General features: G+C 37.6%; 1 protein-coding gene across 1 annotated transcript; it reads right to left on the reverse strand.

Moving 5' to 3' along the window:
- Positions 1-3,652: 3,652 nt before the first annotated feature.
- Positions 3,653-20,031, reverse strand: lin52 (lin-52 DREAM MuvB core complex component). Its single transcript, XM_038291393.1, has 6 exons — positions 19,959-20,031; positions 17,215-17,289; positions 17,099-17,136; positions 16,930-16,996; positions 16,755-16,838; positions 3,653-3,986 (listed from the first exon to the last, which is right to left on the reverse strand). The coding sequence occupies exons 1-6, from the start codon at positions 19,975-19,977 to the stop codon at positions 3,931-3,933; spliced, it is 339 nt and encodes a 112-aa protein (XP_038147321.1). The 5' UTR covers positions 19,978-20,031; the 3' UTR covers positions 3,653-3,930.
- Positions 20,032-21,210: the final 1,179 nt, after the last annotated feature.

A 21,210-nucleotide genomic window follows, 5' to 3' on the forward strand; every position in this document is an offset into this window, starting at 1 on the left:
ATATATATATATATATAAACAGAAATATAAACATATAACTGTAAATGTACAGTTCTATAATTTCTGAAAAAAATTATTTATACATTATAATTATTCTTAAGAATTTAATTACCAGCCAAACACACATGTATTTTTTTGTATGATTACACACAAAAATATACATGTCAAACTTTAAATCTTATTTAGCCACACTCACACTGCACAGGTCTGTAGTGTTGCTGTATAATAATGTCACAAGAAAAGATAACAAGCATAAGTGAATTCTGACTACAGCATTAACATCTAGACCACTAAAAATATACTTTAAGTCAATCCAATAAAATTACCTGTAAGATGAAGTGCTTTTTTCACAAGCGTAGAACCACAAATTCATCTTGCAAAGTCACATTTTCTATTAGTGAGAAAGAAACAACCATACAGAGAAAAAGAAAAAAAATGTTGCTGCTGCAATTAGTGCTGCAGCAGTAATATCTGCTTGCCCGGTTGAAAGTAATTAGGGCCTATTTAGTGGAAATTCTATTAATGAAGAAATCAATGTGATTAGGATATGCTAATGACGCGCCAGTCTTTAGGGATAGAGTCATTTATTAACATGGAAGGGTGTCCAAGAGAAGGCCTCTCACTCCATCATCACTCCTTCTGCAATCCATAGAGCTTATTTGTTTGTTTGTTGTGTTTGTTTATAGCTGAATGCTTTCTCTTCTGTTTTCTTCTCCATTAATCCGTCTTCGGTGAAATGGGTGCAGCCTGATTTACATGCAGAAAAGAGGCTTCCTAATAAGGCTCTAGAGGAGATTTAGTTCAGCCATTCGTGCAGATTGGGTCCCCCCATCAAAGATTTGTAAGATCTGATAGACGGCAGTAGATTAAAAAGCAAACATCTGCTGATTTTTTTTACTCCCTGTGAACCAAAGCCACTTCCCCTTCTGAACGCATGTGTCTTTCCCATTGCTCCATCCTGCTGCTGCCCTGTTGTTCAGCAAAAATTAAGATCCAAGGAAAGGTCTTAAAACCTTTAAAATCTGAAAATGTGTCAGCACAGGGATAATATCGTCCACTTACATGCATCTCACTGTGCTTTGAAAGCACCCGTTGAATCTTTAAAAGTGTAGGCCTATTTAATATCATGAGGGGAGGTCAAACCTTAAAGCTGCAGATCTTTGCACATCATTTTACGCAAATCTAAATACCAATGTTCTGCCAGAGCTTAAAGAAAGCTCTCCTGCAACACCTGAGTGCTGAGTCAAAGCCCTTGCTGTCGAAACAGGCACCAGGAAACCTGATGACAGAAAACATGCAGTGTTGAGTCAGGCGGAAAAAAACCTGAGCATGAGCTGCACTTGCAGGGCGTGATGTGATGCAACCTCCCCCTTCCTTCTATCCCCTCTCATCTCCACAACTTTCTGAATTTGCAATCCCTGCAGCTTTCTCATGGCCCCCCGACAACGGCGTGTTTGGTAGCTGCCTGTTGGCATTGCTTAATTAGGCGAGGAGTTGATTAATTTGCACTAATTGACAGCTAATTTAAGGACCTGGGGCACATCGGATTGACGTTTGTCGGGGTACAGTGGCATGTGAGGTCAGCGCTGACTCTCTAGATATGGATGGATGGACTAATCCCCCCTCACCACCCCTTTTCTCTCCATTGTGGATGACAAGCTCTGCGGGGGCTGACCCGTTTTCCCTGGCTGCGGGTGACAGGCAGCCACCAGTCCTGCACCGTATTGAGGATGTCAGAGAGCAGACTGATCAATGGGCCACAGTCAGCACCAACAAGTGTCAACATGCAACCGGTATCCAGTGACAGCAGAAAGGCTTTTTTTTCTTTTCTTTTTTGTGATTGCTAAACCTAAGCTGATCAGATGTACTCACAACAACCAACATAACAACATGAGGTACAGAGGCGGTTCCAAAACTTTCATAGGGGCCAACAGACAGGGGCCAATGTGCACTGAGGGGTGCAGTGGTGGTTCTAGGCCATTTTTTCATAGGGGCACCAATGGTTCATTGTTTAAAAGATCAAGTGAAACAATTTACAACTCTGTAAATATATCTCAATATGATTTAAGCTAAATGTGGAACAATTACATTTTTCTATTATTATTTAAATTAAACAGTAAAAAAAAATAAGACTGGTCCAAGGGACCTATCACTTACAGTGTCTGTGCCAGCGCATATTTATTCATTAAGGACCCTGTCACACCATGTCAATTCGTATGCCCAACGTCCCAGAATCTCCTAAAAAACTGGCATGCGCTGAACTTTCTAAATATCTTTTAAATTTTTAGGGCAATTTTAACATGCTCAACATTTCTCGATGTACTTGCCATTTGCCAAAAACGAAAGGGCGCCAAAAACATTTTACAGTTCAAATCAATGCTAATCACAGTTAACCAACAGATGATGAGTTTATGTGTACGTCTATAATTTCTAACCTTATTTTTAAGAAGCCTTTGCTAATAAAGCTGAACAAATAAACTCATGTTAAAATTAATTTATGATTCTATATAATAAATGCATTAAATAGGTTGAGCAGTTATTCTTTTATTGAAGACTCCTCAATGACTACAGAGAAAAATTACCCTAAAAAAGAATTCTGTATTCGTCCTCTTTATTTGTAGTATGTGAATATATATATATATATATATATATATATATATATATATATATATATATATTTTTTTTTTTTTTTTTTTCTGTAACTTTGTCCATTTTTGCTTAATATACTAACTTTAAAATTCCAAAATAGGACATTAAAACAACATGTTCCTTCAATCTTCAGGTGGTGAAATACATTTCAATGGGAACAACAAATCACAGGTGTGGGGAGGCAGATGATTCGCGGTAGGGTTTTAGTTAATAATTGGGCCACCTAGCAAACATTTTGGTCTCCAAAACGGACAATTTAACATGTGTTTTGGTTCCCAAGACAGCATTTTAGTTCACCTTTGGCTACCAATAGGGCACTTTAGCACACATTTTGGCTTCCAAGTTGGTACATTAGCATGCATTTTTTTCAGTAATCGGGCACAAGGTGGGGTGATCTATATATATTTTTTTCCTTTTTTGCAAGGTGGTATGTTTCTCCCAACAGGTAAGCCAGGCTGCCTTTCAGAGGCCGGGGTTGAAGCTACAGAGGATGTAGCAGCTTGTCTGTGTGAATCAGAAGGGGGATTAGGGGCTTATTAGCGGCACGGAGAGAAGTGTAAGTTGTTGGGGAGTGAGCTGGCTGAGCCACGGCGACATCTCCAGCTGAGAACAATCCGAGCCATTGTCTCACCTAATTACAGTGGATGGACTTCTTTTTGTTTCCATTCAGCATGCCTGTCTGATTCCCCTTTTTTTGCCCAGCCACCGGCTCAGACTACACTGAAGTTTGCTAATTAGAAAAGAAACGGTCATCGTAATTATGTCAACTTTTATTAAGCAACAAAAACAAGTAATGTTATTTGTTACTTAACCTAGCTTCCAGTGCTCATTAAACAGAAAGCATGGATGCCAGGATGTACTCTAATGTCTGGGTTGTTTTGATGAGCAAAGGAAAAGGTGTTGTATTTTGACTTTTGCTATTATTATTCAGATTAAACCCTGCCTTTATTAAACTTAGATGCTTTGGATGAAAAGTAACATGAAGTAAAAAAAAAAAAGTCTCTTCTCATTTTAAAACTTTATTTTACAAGTTGAATAATTACAAAAAGGCAATTCAGGTCTGAAAGAAAAGAATAAATAATGAGTAATTAATTGAAAAATGTTGTAAGACAGAGCAAAGTTTAGTAAAAAGAGAAAAAAAAGCAAAGACATCTAGAGGACAGAAGGTGTAAGGGTTTACTAGTTAAAATTAATACAGTCAAAGATTTGTCTGAAGATGTTAATGCACCGATTGCCTTGCAATCTTAAATGTCAGTCTTGTTGCTTGAAGAAAATGCATGGTCACTTCTTGGGCCTTTCCAATATGTTCAGAAACTTTCCTCTGGTCATTTCCCTGGCTGGAGAAAAAGAGAAAATATCAATTAGTTTAGATTATTAACATTACCTCAAATCGACAAGCTTATTGAATACCACATTTCTTTGACTACCTTCTAACAATCTTCCATATAAATGATCCACCTAACAAATTTGGATGCAATTTCAACAACATCAGATCAGCTACTTATTAATGGAAACCATGGTCTGTATTTTCACACAGGAAGACAATTAATACAAACATCTGTTCTTTCAAGAATGAGGAAAAAAACAACAGAAAGTTGGATGTAGTCAGATGTTATGATTGCAGCTTCAATTTATTGCCACTTGAGATTTTTACTGAAACATCAACATTACAAGGACTGAAAATCGAAAAGTTGGAAGAATAAAGTTCCACATATAATTAGAAAAATTGACTGAAATACGTCACAAGATAAGTACGAACCAAACTTCACAATATTGATGCAATAACAGAATCTAAAGAGTAAAAACTGCAATATTTCCACATAATGATGGAAACCAGTGGGACAGATGGTGGCTAAGAGGCCTGATGCAAAAGCCAAGTCACAAAGTATGTTCTTTGTTTTTCTATTTAAGCTAGCTTATATATTTAAAGGCAGGTAATATGAAGAACATTTTGTAAAATGAAATTTTACATTTATAATTAGGGTGATTTTTGATATCCTTTTAAAGAACTGGTTCTTAAAATTAGGAAAAGTAACCTCTGTTAATACTCTAGACTAATCGTTTTGACAGCAGTGGCCCAGTTTTTTAAGCATCATCATACTGATATAACTCCAGTCACGTTCATTAAAGTCAAATTTGTTCTATTGTGGTTCTTATTATTAAAAGTACCTTAAAGGAAAAATTTAAGCACATATTAAACAAACCTTTAACCTTTTGAACTGCAAATTTTATTTTAAGGGTTCGATGTGATATTCTTATTTTATTAGCTATGAGTGGAAAATAAAAATGAATAAAAATAGAGGCTTGAAAACATCAGTCTGCACGTAATTGATAAAGTGTTTCGCTAATGATAATTACTTAAACCACTAAGCTTAATGGAATAATTAAATGTAATGAATGGTTCTGTGTAAACAGCTGTCGTTCAGCAGAACTTCCTCTCTTTAGTTTATGTCATAAAAAATGATGGTGCAGTAAAGCAAAAAGTTATCATGATTTATTGACTGAACAGTACGTGTTCAGTTTTTAATCATCAGTTGAAATTGAAGTAGGGAGGTTTCTGAGTGACAGGATCAACACCCAGACTTGCTGAAGATCAATCTGATGTAGGTCCTGCATTTTTGTCAATTCTAACAAAAACAAACCAGAAAGTGTTGATCTTTCAGAAATGTCTTAGTAAAGCTTTTATTTTAAACAAACACTGAAGAATCATTTTCTAAGCCCTTCTATAAACTTTATAGGCAGTAAAACAGCCCATAAGAACAGGCAAACATCACACATTATGAAGATACTAGAGATTTCTTTAAAACTGGAGCATTATTCATCTTTATAAAACCTGTAAAGATTGTGATTAGACCTCCGCTCTCCACTGCCATCCCAATCTGCCAACAGTAGCTAATGAAAAAGTAGAAGCTTTTACTAATTTAGAAGAGCTGGTGAAGGTGAAATGGTAAAGGTGCATCTGGGCGTGTGAGTTTCATCACCTTGAGGTGTCCATCATAAGGTTAAAGATGATGCTAATTGGAATGGGATGAATTCCTTTTGCACTTTGCTGTCTCTTCAAATCACACTAAACAAACTCATTACCAACTTCTAGACATCCAGGGGGTGGTTTAGATTAAAATGAAGTCATTAAAAATAGGTGAGGAAAAGCAATTACACTAGGATGACCCTAAAACTGTCACTGCAATGGTTTCTCTTTGCTTTCTTATGCAAAAAACTGGAACAGGTAAATATTAGCAAGGTAATATTTTCAATTTCCAGGAGGTCATGACTTCCGTTTTGTTAGTGCTTCCTCCATCTAATAATGGGCTTAAAATGTAAAATATATCAAAGCTTTGCCACACCTCCTGAGATTCATCAACCAACTGAGCTGCTCATTAACAATGAATCGTTTTCTCCTTCCACAAGAAATGCAAAACTGGCTCACTGTGTTCAGACCTTTTTCTGCAAAACTTTAAGTTAAATCTGGGTCTATGCTTAACGGCTTTTCCGTTGACACACCTGGTTACAATCACAACAGATCTTGAAATAGTGATACAGAATTACAGAATTAATGGAAGAAATTCATTTTTTAATCAAGGCCAGATCATGGATTCCGATCTGGACTTTAAATAAGACTTCTCACAGAAATGTAAAAAATTCTAATGTGTAAAGTGCAGTCAGTTCTGCTACAGTTGTTGGGGTAGCAGCATCAGAAACACAGATGATCCAATAAACAAGCTAATAGATTGTTTGGAAGAGCTTTCCAGCTCCCAGTTATCAGCATCTACAATGACTCTTGGAACCAAAAGCATTTAAATTGCCTTTGAGATTAAAGTTTGTTAAAATGTGAAGTGTTTTCATTAAAAACATTCCACTGTGAACCTTTACAAACCAGTCTCCTCTTTAGCACCCTAACATTTTGTGCGTTCACACTGAATGCAAACTCTGTGAAAATTTCGCCAGTTCTGTCTGCTTTTGCTTGCCTTGATGTTTCCCTGGCCAGAAAAAGCATTTTGCACAGTTGGCAAATTCGCCCGGTGGGCGAAAGTCTCCTACGTAATAGAATCTTCTGATTGTTGGGTACACCTCATCATGGTAACATGGAGTGCAGTGTTTCTTTACTTCAGAGAGCCGAAAAAAGCTGTGATTGTGATTAAAGATTTTAGTGATTGCCCAATCCTGATATATGTATAAAAATAGGATTTTCTACACATATTTATGTTTTCGTTTACTTCCTTCTAGCATGCAAACCTGTATCTGGTTGAGTCAGAGGTAAGCTCACAAAAGCGTTTTATAAATTTTGTTTTTGTCAGACTGGAGGTGGGTCATTGCCTAGGAACCTTTCCAGTCAATAGAAGGACAGAGTCAAAAAGGGTGCAATTTTTTTCCTTTTTTACTGCTTACAGATAAAGTTTTTTTTCAATATCAAATCTAATACAACGGGGTGAATCCAAAATCACCAATGAAAAGTCACCTAATATTTTGTTGGAGGCAGAATTACCATTTGTACTGTCTGGCATATGGGAGTTTTGTGTTCACCTCAGGCCTGAAGATGTATCGACTCTTAAAGGTATAGAGGACGACCTTTTATTTCAGGGTGGATAATCTAAAAAAGTGTTCCTCCTAATTATCAATCATTCTGATTATATGTTTACGTAAGAACGTCCTACGTGCTCATCCCCAGTTAGCCATCTTTCTCTGTGCATGTGCACTTTCAGGTGTATATGTGTGTTAAGCTACGGTTTCAGAAAGTCATTGAAGCTCACATTTCTCACCACGTTTTTTTTTTTTTTTAAATGGCCGAGGTTTGTAAGAGAAAAAGTGTCTGAAAAATGTATGAGAAGAGAAGAAAGGCCTCAGAAGAGGCAGATATATCTCAGGATGCTTTGCACAGAGCTCTACTCGCAAAGCATAATGAGATTTTCTGTCACAGAGACCCGCTGTCGCCACAGTCTGTCGCCAATCAACAGCGGTGACATCATGCAGTAGAGGAGGAGTTACGTGACCAACGGGGAGCAAAAAGCAGTGATCATCTGTCCAAATGGTAAGTTGACTGAGTTCGATATATAGCCCCTGCTCTATATAGTGATTGAGGGATTTAGGGGTTAGGGTTGACGTTCGGACACAGTAAGCTTGTATGAGTTATGAGAACAGCAACTTTTAAACAGAGCGTGAACAAGGAGAAATGGCCTCATGTATGCTCTCGCACACGTTTAATAGGAGTTCCATCGCGGGAGAGGGTAGAGACTTCTGCATGTGCATTTTTTTAAAAATAACTAAGTAAGTAGCCTCCTTTTATCAAGGCTACAATGGTTCATAAATCTGTTTAGTTTAAAAAGCAATTCTAATGTTGGAAAGCAGTAACAGGCGAACCCAGATGCAGAAAACAAGTGCACCCTCTCTATAGCTCTCATTCCATTGGCTGGGAAGTTGCTAGGTGACGATCCAACTCAAGTCTGAGAAAGAGCTAAAAAAAAAAAAAATTCACAAGCTGAGTTTGTGAGCAGAGAGCAGTTTTTATGTGAGAACAGATTGAACAAGAGGAAAAATTAACTGTGCAAGAAGCATTAGATGTGGTGAAGAAGAGAAGGATTTGAGAGGAAGCAGAAGGTGAGTGCAAGTAGAGGAGATCCTGCTCTGAAAGTGAAAATGTGTGATATTGGTTATTGGCAGGAGAAATCATCCATAGTTTTTGTGCTTTGTGTTTATTTGTAGAGCGAGACACCTTTAGGTCATTTGAAAAATGGAAAATAGAATTTAACTTGGAAAATAGAGACCTATTTATATATTTACTAGTACAATCTTTTTATGACAGGGAAATAAGGAAAGGTGAGTCCTTTACCATTTTTGATATTGTTATTCTTTTCAGATGCCTATACTGGCCTTCCCACTCAGTGTCTAAGCTTTATTAAGATTCGCAAAGACAAAGTGGTAAGGATACATTATATGTAATATAAAAATCAAAGAAAAGGAGCTGAAGGTTATAATATTGATTGGCATGCCATGTGTAGTATAAAGCAAACAACTAGTTCTAAAAGATGGGGGGAATTTGGGTGGGAAAGAATCTCATATGGGTCATGCCCACAACTAAAAGGATTCTGGGACAGTGCTATGAAATAATAGACCTCAAAGCCTTTGTCATCCCCAAGGATCCCAAAGCATTTCTACTGAGTTTTCTGCCCACAGAGGTAATTCAAGAAGAAGACAAATGAGTCCGGCGACAAAGGCCATAACCGGGAACAGACCTAACCCTCTCCAGGCAGATGTTGCAGATTTGCAACAGCTAAATGCCACTTAGCTAATTACTCCACATCCATATTTTAAGCGCTTTTGTTACTCAGAAGTACAACAGAAGGACTTAGTTGTGCATTTGCAACAAACAGTTTCTCTCCAGCTCACCAGATAGCACTGCTGACTCACTTTCAACATGGCTGAGTCCTTGGTGTCACTGAAACAGAGTTTCTAAGCAACAGTTTCATGTAAGTATCACTACCAATTTCCATTATTTTTCTACATAAGATGAATCAGGAATGTGTATAGATATGACATATGCCAATTAGTAGATTTTATCTCCTCTGGGTTTTTCACCAGAGGCATCTCAATTTCAACGTTGTGGATTTGCAACGTGTGCCCAAACAGGTACCAACGCTACATGCTTTATGTACTAGTTTGCCTATAATTTGAACATTTTAACAGAAACTGCCTTCTCAAGAGGTTTTGAGATGTCGGTGGAGAAAACGTTTGAGAAAAAGTTGTCTCTAATGTTGTGAGAGAAATTTTTTTTTCGAATTTTGTTTTGTTAATTTTTTGTTTGTGACATTCAAATAAAGTTAACGTTTATATCAGATTCAGTCTTCAGTGTTAATTTACCACTCCAGGCCACTGTTGCAAATCTGCAACATCCCAGAATTCATTGCATGTGAAGGTCTCTCTCAAAAAAAGGTCTGAATTGTATATTACTACCCCATATGATCATTTTCTCCAAATATCAGATTTTTCCTGCAACTACTACTTAATTTGAGCCTGAGAGGGTTAAGGACCATCAGCAGATTGGACAATGGCTGGACATTGCACAGGAAATTCACTCGATGGAGATCAACCTTCTCTGTACGATTTTAAGGGCAGGTATTGATTGGCATGATTATATGTTGAGAAGCTTTAAATATAAATCTGTATAGGTATAACTGTATAGGTGTAATCTGTACTTGGTTGTGTTGTCATTGTTAATATTTTGTCCTCCTCTGTATGTGTTTTGCAGTGAAAACCTTGAATAAAAAGTCTAAAAACAACTAATTGGCTCCTGTAGCTAACAACTGCCATATACTACAATATTTCCCAACCTGAAACCTGTGCCAGATCCTTCAGATAAGAAGCCTTTTTCCTTCACAACATTAAGGGCAACCATCATAATTGTCATTACAATCGAGATAACTCGGCTTGTAGTATATCTCACTGCTTGCAGAGAAAAGTCTTGACGCCCACAATACATTTAGCTGAAACTGTGTTATTTCTGAGGATAATAAAAGTCAAATAAATAAATGGAGTTTTTAAACTAAAAGGAAATAAAATTGGACAAAACATAACTCTCATTATTACTGGAGATTGCTTTTTCAGTCTTACGATTGATTTCTTTAAACAACTTAACTAAAATATGGTATAAGAACTACATGAAGAGGTTAGAAAAGGTTGAAAGTTAGACACCCACTACAGCACACTGATCAGCACACCACAAACACATTCCCACCGATTCTGTCATACACTCAGAGAGATCAATACTGATTAGGGGGACTTAGATATTTGTTTAGTTGATTAGAAAGGTCAATTAGTAATTTTGCACTAAGTTAATCAGCATCCTGTTACGGCTGCCATCCATACTAAATGACATTGCATGGATTATGCCGGCCATCGCCTTGCCCTGTTGATTTGTTGGCATCTGATTATCATTTAGCTCTAACTGGTTACATTTTAAGCAACAACACAAAGTATGTCGCACAATCACAAAAGATAATTCCTAATTTCCCACAGTATCATTCCTCCATGGCAGAGGATTTAAGGGTCCTGCTTGGTGCAGAGCAACAATAAAGATTAACCTATATTTGCAGCAGCTAAATGGTGGCAGGAGGATGTTCCAAATGTTGCCTGTTTCCCTAATCTGTATAGAAATGGCTGAAGCCGTGTGCTTTAGCTCAAATGTTTCTACTTCTCACTATTAAATCATTCTCATTCAGTAAATCCCAAGTGGATCAGATGCAAATGCAGAGGGAATGGAGTTGTGTAACATCTTACTTTCCCCTTTTATGTCGAGTGATTCGAGTGTTACTCTCACAGCCCCCATCGCTGCTCCCCTGTGTATAAAATGAGAGTAATCATCACAGTCTCCAAAAGCTTCCCCGCCCTCTCCCCTGGCCACTCCTGCTGCTGGCCCCCCCACCCGGTCAGCTGCTTAGACAGATGACCAACTGGGTTAAGTGGAGTCCCGTCCTGGGCCCCGATTGCTCCAATTCACTTTCATTAGGCATAAGGGGGACATATCTGACCCCCACTGCCCATCTCCGAGTGCTGCTGAGCTATTATGGGATGTAAGCTTTATTTAATGGATTTAACATCCACTTCCACCGCCCTCCTCCCTGGGGACACAGAGGAGATGACACGCACAAACACTCCAGCACAGAAACACTTGAAGGCACACATATTCAACCGCCCCGATGCCCCCGCCTCACAACACATACACCTGACGCTCATGTTTGTGTTCAAAATTCAATTACCCACTTATTGATACTTCACGGGGATATTTAAGATGCAGACACGAGCTGTGATTTCCCAGGGGAGCCACTGGTTCCTCTTTATGTCCCAACCGAGAAGGCCCTCCCCTCCTCCTCCTCTTCTGATGCATTTTCGCCTGGCTGACAAGCTCACACACATTCACACACCAAAACAAACACATCTGCACCACCCAACCCCTGCCCAAGCCCATGCCTGTTCAAGAGGTGTCCTTATTAATAGGCAATCAGTCAAAAATCATTCATTAAAAAGCCTAAAAGGTTTTACACCTGCACTATGATTAGCTGGGAAAGAAAATCCAATGAATTCCTAATGCCTTTATGGAAATGAGATGTCATTTCCGATCTGCTCAGGGAAGCGGCAGGCAGGCGGCACTGGGGAGAAGTGTGTGTGTTATACTCTAACTCTTCCAGTCGAGATGCACATATCCACTGCAGGAAGCAGCAAAAAGTCTGTGGAGCCACTTAAGATTATCCAATGTGATCGAGACAACAAATAGAAACCACAGTTACAATAGTACAACTCGTTCAGAGCAAATTTGAACCCAAGGAGACGAAGGGTGGAAAAGTAGAGATGAGCCGGGACAGGAGCGGTGGCAGAGTTGGCAGGCAAGCAACACCCTGTTTCTCATTCAGCGGCTGTCAGCTAAGGCACTTCATAACCGGCCGGCCTGCAGTCAGCCCACCCTGATGGATTGATGGAGGCACATTAGCACGAATGGAGCCCATGAATGCAATCATATTCAGCAGCGTCCTGCTTTCTAATAGGTTGGAGATTGATCCTGAGGGTGAGGAGGAGGTGATAGAGAACGCGGGCCCATTAGGAGCTGTCATGGCAGGGTGCCCTTCAGTCTCTCCTTCACACTGAAAGAGGCAACAGGGGTCACCGGATGCATGCTGGGTGGTGTCAGAGCAGAGCAGAGGAGAGGCAAGCTGGGGGCTGAAAAAAGCCAACAGGTGGTCACTGGATGCAGTGACTCATTTCATACATAAACTTTTCACAATTGGAAAATTAACATTTACAACTTTGGTTGTATTACACACTTAAATACATACATCTGTACACATATACAGATATAGTAGCATGTTGCTCAGGATTTTCAACATCAGCAACAGGAATGATGGTTAAATCTGATGAGAAGAAGGAAACATCTAACTGAGGAGGAGGTTCATCTTCTAGGAGAATGACAACAACAAACATTCAGCCAGAACTAGGGCTGCAATAACAATTATTTTGCAAATCGATTAATTGGCCTATTATTTTTCTGATGGATTGATTAATAATCCGATAGCAAAAGGTTAATTAAAGAAGACTTTTTATGAAACTAAACCAGACGAAACTTAAACATTTCCACTTGAGTTCTGGATAGAGCATATTGATGGACAAAACTTTTTTTTTTTCAATCTCAAATGCAAACTCTTTATGTATTCCTTTATATTTTGATATAATTACTGCTCCAAGTGGGTTGCTCTTTCAGCTAAAGGCATGTATGTTTACAGTTAACGATTAATCGATTATTAAATTAGTTGACGATTATTTCAATAATCGATTAACACAATTAATCTGATTAATTTTTTCAGCCCTAGCTAGAACAATAATGGAATAGTTTAAATTAAAGCTTCTCTTAGATCACCTAATCAAATTCAAGATGATATTCCAACTCAACTCAAATTCTGTTGCAAAGTCAAAAGGGCGGAGATAGGGTCAATAGATTTACAAAGCTGATACAGACATACTCACTTGTAGCTTAAACGCACTGACTTAGCAATTAAATAAATAAAATATAAACACCACATCTTTCAAATATCACATGCAGTTAGTTTTGGAAAACATTTATCCTTTTAATTTAAATAAAATCCAAAACACATGGCAGTTTGCAGCGGGACAATATTAGAAAAAGATCGAAGGGTAATAATACAGTTTCAAGACGTTCAATCAAGAATTCCATGTATGTCATGTAACTCGCTCCAGTATAAGGGAAGATTCTTGAACAAATTTCTGTGATGGGTGTAAATATTTCTATTTGATAAAATTAGCTTTCTATTCCCTACCTCTGTATATTTACTTTTTACTTTATATTGGTCTATCAAATAATGCAGCAACAAAATACACTGAGGTTTGTTGTTGCAATGCATAAATGTACTGTGCGGAGAACAACTTAATATGTAGAAATATTGTTGTTAGATATACCAATAAACCATATAGCATCCATAAGCAGCAAGTTCTCCTGCCTCTCCCATTTTTACGAGTGGCTCAGAGATTTCGTATTAGATCCTTTTTCATTTAGTCCAAAGAAAAGCAGGAAATCTTTGTCTCCCATCGTTTCATTACGTACATTTGCAGCCCCCTTATCCGCTTCTTAAGTCGCAATAAACAAGGTCACTATGGTTTTTTTTATATTAGCATTACCGTAGATACAAAACTTTCTTTTGCATAATCATTCATATTTGGAATAAAGTAACCATTATGAAATCCATGAAGTTATACAAAACAATTTAAGGTGAATAATATTGAATTTACTGCAGTTAGATTGTGGGGGGGAAAAAATCCGCCTTTTTTTGGAATAAAATCGTAGCACATCCGACTGAAACAAGTGTTGAATGTTAGTCAGTGGCCTTGAGCTGACAAGAGAGCAAATGCCAAAACCCAGTAACTCAGCAGCCACCTAACCAGTCGGCTCAGTGGCTCAGGCCCTTCAGCACTTCCCAGGGGAACACTCAGCTTTCAATTACCTCCAGTAGCAGTACTTATCAGGCAGCTACGCTTTCCCCTGAGACACGGGGCTTGATGCCCATGCTCAGCAGCCCACGGCTGGGGCATTCATCATGGGGTGGAGTAGCAGCTGGGGCCTAAATACGAGGCACGCGCCAGGCCCCTCAGGGACAAACCGGGGCAGCGTCAGTCCACCACATTTTGAGTGCTGGCGAAATAAGGCAATGTGCTACCTCACCCCAACACATACAACTGACAGCAAAATGGATGCAAAAACCTGCAATAGAACAGGGTAATTTCATCTCTGCAGCAGGGTAGATGAGTTTGGCCTGCATTATTGCGCTCTGCCCATTAACCAGCCTCTTCTTTAATGATCCACATGTAGGGGTGGGGGGTGGGGTTAGGACGGGCAGTAAATCCTGTCCTCTACCCTCCCTCTGCCATGCCTCGGCACAGCGTGTTTACGGGCAGTGAAGAGTGCACAAACATGATGAAAAAGTAGCTGAGATTTACAGGGCCTCCCCTGACAGGCAGGAAAAGGAGAAAATTAAACCAGAGAGCATTAAACAGGCACCGATTACAGGGCTGCTCTGACACCAATAATAACCGTCATTGTGTCCCATCGTCCTGAGGTACATGACATGATTGCAGCGCCTTCAGTCCTGCGCCCATGACAGCTAACATCTTTATAACAGAAAGATTACAAGCAGCTTCTGGTTGAGGGAAGTCAAAGAGATTAAATAATTTTTCAACTAAATGAATTTACAAAATAGGGTCTGTGCAGCTATGACATATGCAACATAAATGATAGAGTTACCCCATCCTTTACTATTGCTCCAGACCTTTTAAATTTAAAGCATTTGAGATTGCAGTCAAATACAGATTTCCTTCCAATGCAGTTTTAACACCTTTAAATAACACCTTAGAACTGATTAGTATCATAAGTACTTAAATTTAACAAAGGTCTGAAGCCTTTATTTATAGTTTTCTTTAAACTTTAATCACTGCTCATGGATGATCACTCTCACTGCAACAAGTCACCTGACATGGAGGTGAAACATCTCTATGTATCTGCATTGGATTTCTCTGGATCGTTTAAACATTTTGTTACATCAGAACAACAAACTTTAACATGATTCAATGTATTTTTGATAAGTTAACCAGACTAATGAATATTGTGAAAATAAAAGGAAGCGCAAGTATTTTATAACCCCCATCCCCCGAAATATCAGAAAAGTGTTGTTATTTAAACTATTTAGATTAATATTTTGTAAAACCACAACAATTCCTTCTGTCTCTTGGTAAAAGTTGAACCCAACTTAGCACAAGTAAATATGTATGGCCATTCTTCTTTCAAATAGCTTTACCTACCGGTAATAAGACAGACTGGTTAAAATGCATTTAGAACAGAGAATTTCACGTCTTTTTTTAATCGAATTAAGCTCAGGACCTTAGCTAGGCCTTTCTAAAACAATGTGATATAATCTAAACTGTTGCAATGTAGATCTGGATGCATGTTTTTCTCGCTGCAATCGTCTTACAGGAAGTTGAATCTTTGGCCCAGTCTGAAATATTTTGCAGCTTCAAACAGATTTTATTCGAGGACTGGAAACCATTTAGATTTTTTTCTGACCAGTTTTCTTGTCCCAGTTTAAAAAACAAACCATGGTGCTTACACCACCATGTTTCATAGAGAAGGGCATGCAGTTTGCCATCTTTTTTTTTTTTTGGGGGGGGGGGGGTTATTTGGTCTTAAGAGAATCAATTTAAAGCATTTAAAGCAAGGTACTTTCACAGCATTACTATGCCTTCATTTTATTATTTCACCCCTGAAAAAAGCACCCAGGAATTTCAGATTTTTATTTGTAAAATCATTTATTCTTTCCGCTTCTTTGCACTATTACTTAAATTCCAAATGAAATTCCTTAAGTTTGTAGTTATAATGTAACAGAATGTGAAAACATATCAGAGGTGTTATTATCTCTCAGGCTACATTTCATCAAAGTAAAGGGCAAAGCAATACAATTATCACCAAGTGCTTTTTTTTTTACAGCCAAAATTTATACCGATTTTCCCTCTTAGGATCATCAGATGAGCACTTAGCCACATCTCTCTAATCCACACTCCATAAGGATTAGGGCAATAGAGGTGGGAGGGATTGGATTAAATAAATAGATTTTGTATTTATCAGATTCTTGGACATCTTTTCCTCCTTCAGTCCTTTTTGGCTCTTTACTTTTTTGCTTTCAGGAACAGTGACTTATATCCACTGTTTTAAAGCCTTGTGGTCCAATTGTTTCAGTCTTTTGACACAAACGCAGATTCTAATTTGCCAGGTTACAGTTGGAACAATAACTGTTCTGAATTAAAATAAGTATGTATAGGGTGAGCTGAACCTGCTTTAAATGTAAAAAAAAAAAGGTAGAGGAATATGAAAGAGGTCGATGCAGAGTGCAAAAAGTTTTAGCTCCATCTAGTGGTGATATTGCACAAAAGAGAGTCAGTCAAAACCATTTAAACTGTTTACATCAACTAAATATAAAGCAGCTACACCCTAAAAACTTAATACATTTTCAAAGATAAAATTAAAAACATATTTTCTTATGTTTTGGAGTTCTTCTTGTACTTACACTCCTCCAAACCCAGCTGATAAGCAAGATTCTGAAGTCCTTTGACCTTCTCCATCAGGTTGGCTGTGGTCAGACTGCCCAGCTCTGCAGACGGATGGCAGGGCACCAAATAAAAGCTCATAGTGAAAATCAACTAAATCAGATCCTGTTTGATGGTTTTAGAGATTTATGTTACCTTTCAACATTTCAATGTCCTCACTCTCCAGTTCTGCCATCCACTTTGGGGGCGAGTTTGTGATTGGCTGTAATAAAAAGATGAAACGGAACAGTAAACATTACAGGCTCCAGCATGTTTTACACAATGTTACATTTAAATCTACTTTAAAAGCTGCAAAGTAACCTACATTTTTATAAGATGCTGCAAATTCTGCGACTCCAGGCACTGTTTTAAAAGATATGAGACGGTTAAGAGGGATGCAATACTTCTGAGAAATAAAGGAAAAACAGAAGAAGAACGTACACTGCTCTGGCCACAAGTCTGGCGATGCTCTGTCCAAGTTCTCAAAACTCAGCAAAGATGATTCGAAATCATCTCCTGAGAAAATAGAAATACAATTTCTTCATTAAGTGTGATAATGTGTCTTGCAAAAATGCTCACGTCTCTAAAATTGGACCATTTTGCCATTCAACAAAAAAGTTTTACTGTCTTCAAATGCAAGTTGGATATTTATCTTGTTCTAAAAACCTGAAATCGGATACAGACTTGATTAATACTTTAAATATAACACCCAGGGCTGGGTGATATGGCTTAAAAATCTAATCTCAAGTTAAGAAGAGAAAAAATGGCTGATTAAAAGTATTTTAACGTGATAAAGTGAGGAAAAAGTTTGATGTATTGTTGCCAGGAACTGCAATTACTAAAAGCAACATAGGGAAGCAGGGACGTCTCAATCCGATACTGATATTGAAAATTTGTCTGATATCTACCAAAATAAAAACCTACAAACATCAGAATACAATGCAAGGAGGCTGATGGAAAGGCTTCACTTGTATTTGCTTTGTTTTCAGTTTTTTTAACCTATTGGTTAATTAAACATGGATCAGTCATTCTCATATATAATATTGTTTACTGTTGTTCTCTGTTCCAGTAAAATGATTTGATCAAATCTTTTCCAACGTTTTGCACTAAAAATTAAGTTATAAAATTACGTATGATTCCTGCTTATATATCGGGTTTAACTCAGTATCGGTAAATACTCAAAGCTGCAATATTGGTAAAGGAAAGCAGTTTCAAGCACTTTAAAATTGTTTTAATTTTCCATCTGTGTTGGAAATGAATCCTCCAAAACACAAAATACATTTTCTCCTCTAGTCAGCATGAGGTGCTACTAACTAATTTCACTTGGTAAAGACAGTTTAAGCTTCATTATAGCACAAATTGCCCAAATCCATACGCCATTATACAGTAGCTGTAAGTCAGAAAAACGTTAAGCGGCCGTCTGGAACACGTCAAATATGTTGTGCCAGCGTGTTTCAGCGTACTTAACACTTACTTAACTAGGGATGCACGATATAATCGGCCCCCTATCAGTATCGGCCTGTATCGGCCTTAAAACTGAATATCGGACATCGGCCACCCCACCGATATTTAACCCGATATTTGATCAGCTTCTGAAAAAAAAAAAAAAACACTACTTCTTCTTCTTCCTCAAAAACTTATTTTTTACAGACTTAAAAACTTCTAAAGACGAGGGAAAAAATATTGATACATTAAAATATCACAATATCTTCATATGCTGATATATTGCCATTTAAAAACACCATATCAATCTCTTTTACTAATGAAATATTGCTATATGTCATCGTTATGCTACGAAATCCCCTGAAAATTCACGAAATTTTGCCATATTTTGTTGATATATTGACGCGGTATGCAGCCCGCTGTCGCCATCCGACAAAGGCGACTAATAACAAAGATGGAGCAGGCGCCATGCAGTGGAGTTACGTAACTAAAGGAGCAAAAAGCAGTGATCATCTGTCTGAATGGTCAGTTAACTAAGTTCACTATAAAGTTCACTATATAGTCCCCGCTCTATATAGTGATTGAGGGATTTAGGGGTTAAGGCAGATGTTCAGACACAGTAAGCTTGTATGAGCTATAAGAACAGCAAATTTAAACAAAGTGTGCATGAGGAGAAATGGCCTTGTGCATGCTCATTTTTGAGCAAGTGGAGAGGGCAGGTCACAATTTTATATTATCATAATTGTCTATCTTTTGTGTTGTCTCCTTTCTGAATTGAGCGAACAAAGACACATGGGTTCCAGCAACTTGCACTCTCTCTGCTTATCATCCTGTAGATTTAATAGTTCTCAATTAAACTGTTTTTCTTCTAAAGGTTGGACCACTAGCAGAATTAATGCTGCCATTAATTTGCATGAGCATAGAGTTTCCTTCCAAAATAAACTGATCTAAAGCCAGCTGTTTTTTTTTTTTTTTTTTTAGCTTTTTTGTCAGCTTCCATCTGGACGCCAATTATGTGTTAGTAGATGGAAACTTACCAAGTCTTTTTCTGATGGAAATCTTTTCCAGTTAAAAGGCAATGACTTGAGGGGGGATCCTTAATTGATATTATCACCTATTAGCCTGTTTAGTATTACTATCATGGCCAACAATATAAGATTGCTTTAAATCTACATGGAAAATATTGGTATAAGTATAACTAGTAAGTAAATAAGAAGACCTGATGATTCATTGCAGTGCTTGAGATGACATTGATTGTAAATAGGCTTCAAAATAAACTGAATTGCAGCTTTCAAAGCTAAATTTAGAGGATTTCTTGTCCACTCATAGATGTATGGAAAAAAACATCAAACAACAGACTGCAAGTATTATTTGTTTTACTGAATTACAATTGTGTACTGCATAGGACGCTTAAATATTAATACAAGCCGTTAAGGTTTGACAAATAAAACGCATCGATAGATGGTTGTAACAGATGTTTTTTCTTCTGCAGCTACAGACCAGCTGTGTTTGTTTGCTTCCTCAGAACTGGACACTAACGCTTCTGGTTTCAGTGAAGCCTTCGGACAACCGAACACCTCTAAACAGTAAGAATACCTCATTAATACTGCTGGGTTTTCGTCTTTAACCGTCGAACTGAAGCACGTTTAACTTGGTTAACATTTTCGTGAGCCCATAAGATAAAGTAAAAGATAAAATTAAGATATATTCGGAGCGTATCTGTGTAAGGAATTAGAATTTACCTCCATTCGGAGACGCCATCTTCACAATAACCACGTGACGAACCACAGCCAATCAGCGGCTCTGGTTTCAAACTACTTCGCAAATACACCACAAGAGGTCGCACTAGAGCTCTGGAGGTACATTGACTCATTCCTCTTTTTAAAATAATGTAAAAAGCCCACATTATTTAATCGCAGTTTACCCAAAACTTGTTGATCTTTATTATGAAACTAAAAGCTTTATAAGACTATAAATATTAGACTTTTTTTTTTTTTTTTTTTACATCTTGTCATTTTAAAACCAAATAATGTCCTTTTCTTTTTTTAATTGCACTTCATGCAAAATACCAGTGATGCTCAAATCTAGAGCAGTAACTTTTGGATATGTTCCTGCTTCAAAATACCTAAAGAAAATGGCCAAATGACCTCATAAATATGTTATTTATTCACAGGCGTAACTTTCTGAAGGACTGGTGTGGACATGTCCCAACCAATAATTTCGATACATAGATTTTTGCAATATATGGGACAAATTTCTGCATTTTATTTTGCTGCTTTTGAATGAGGAAAATCACTAATGCAGCTGAAAGGAAAAGTATCCATCAATCAATTCACATTTTTCTGGATGGATGAATGAAACTGAAATTGTGTTCTAGGGAGGCATGATATATATTGCTGTTTGCATCGGAATCGGCTGTTATTCTTCCTTTTTTATATACATTAATGTCTGTCTATAAATATAAATGTCAGCGTATTTTGGTTTTTTTGTGTTTTCGAAAATAGGAAAGCAATTAATTCAATAAATATATGTTTGAGCTCATTTTTGGAAAATACAAACCCTATTGAAAGCGTTTGTGTGGATTAACTGTATGTCCATAAGCCACCACCCTAAAAGTGTCCCTACCAACATTCATCACAAAGTTACACCTTTGTATTAATCTCTGGAGAAGCATAGTAAGTAGCCAATAATTAGACTGAGGTGTGCTAAAGAAAGGATGCATCTAAAAGTTGCAGGGTCGCTCACAAGCTTGGAATTGGACACCCCTAATACAATATGGTCCATTGTACCTTATAAAAAAAATGATTCATGGTTTTCAAATAAGAAATCTCTGAAAACTTTGTTGAGGGTCAATATTTTTTCCCCAAATAGAGGACAATCTGTGTTGGTTAGATGAGTCTCTGCTTCAGGACTCATTCAAATGTTTTGCAGAGCTACTGAAGCCTTTTAATCACCCAGTTATTTAGGTTGACTTGGGATTTTCCTAGAGAACTT

Source organism: Cyprinodon tularosa, unplaced genomic scaffold (genome assembly GCF_016077235.1).
Source record: "Cyprinodon tularosa strain WSP-4 unplaced genomic scaffold, ASM1607723v1 ctg3, whole genome shotgun sequence".
Lineage (NCBI taxonomy): Eukaryota > Metazoa > Chordata > Actinopteri > Cyprinodontiformes > Cyprinodontidae > Cyprinodon > Cyprinodon tularosa.

What these genes read in the sequence shown, in the direction of transcription:
- lin52 (XM_038291393.1), bottom strand. An exon ending in AGACTTGTGGCCAGAGCAGT is followed by an intron (nt 17,137 to 17,214) that starts GTACGTTCTTCT and finishes CTTTTAAAACAG; the next exon opens with TGCCTGGAGTCGCAGAATTT. An exon ending in GGACATTGAAATGTTGAAAG is followed by an intron (nt 16,839 to 16,929) that starts GTAACATAAATC and finishes ATCCGTCTGCAG; the next exon opens with AGCTGGGCAGTCTGACCACA.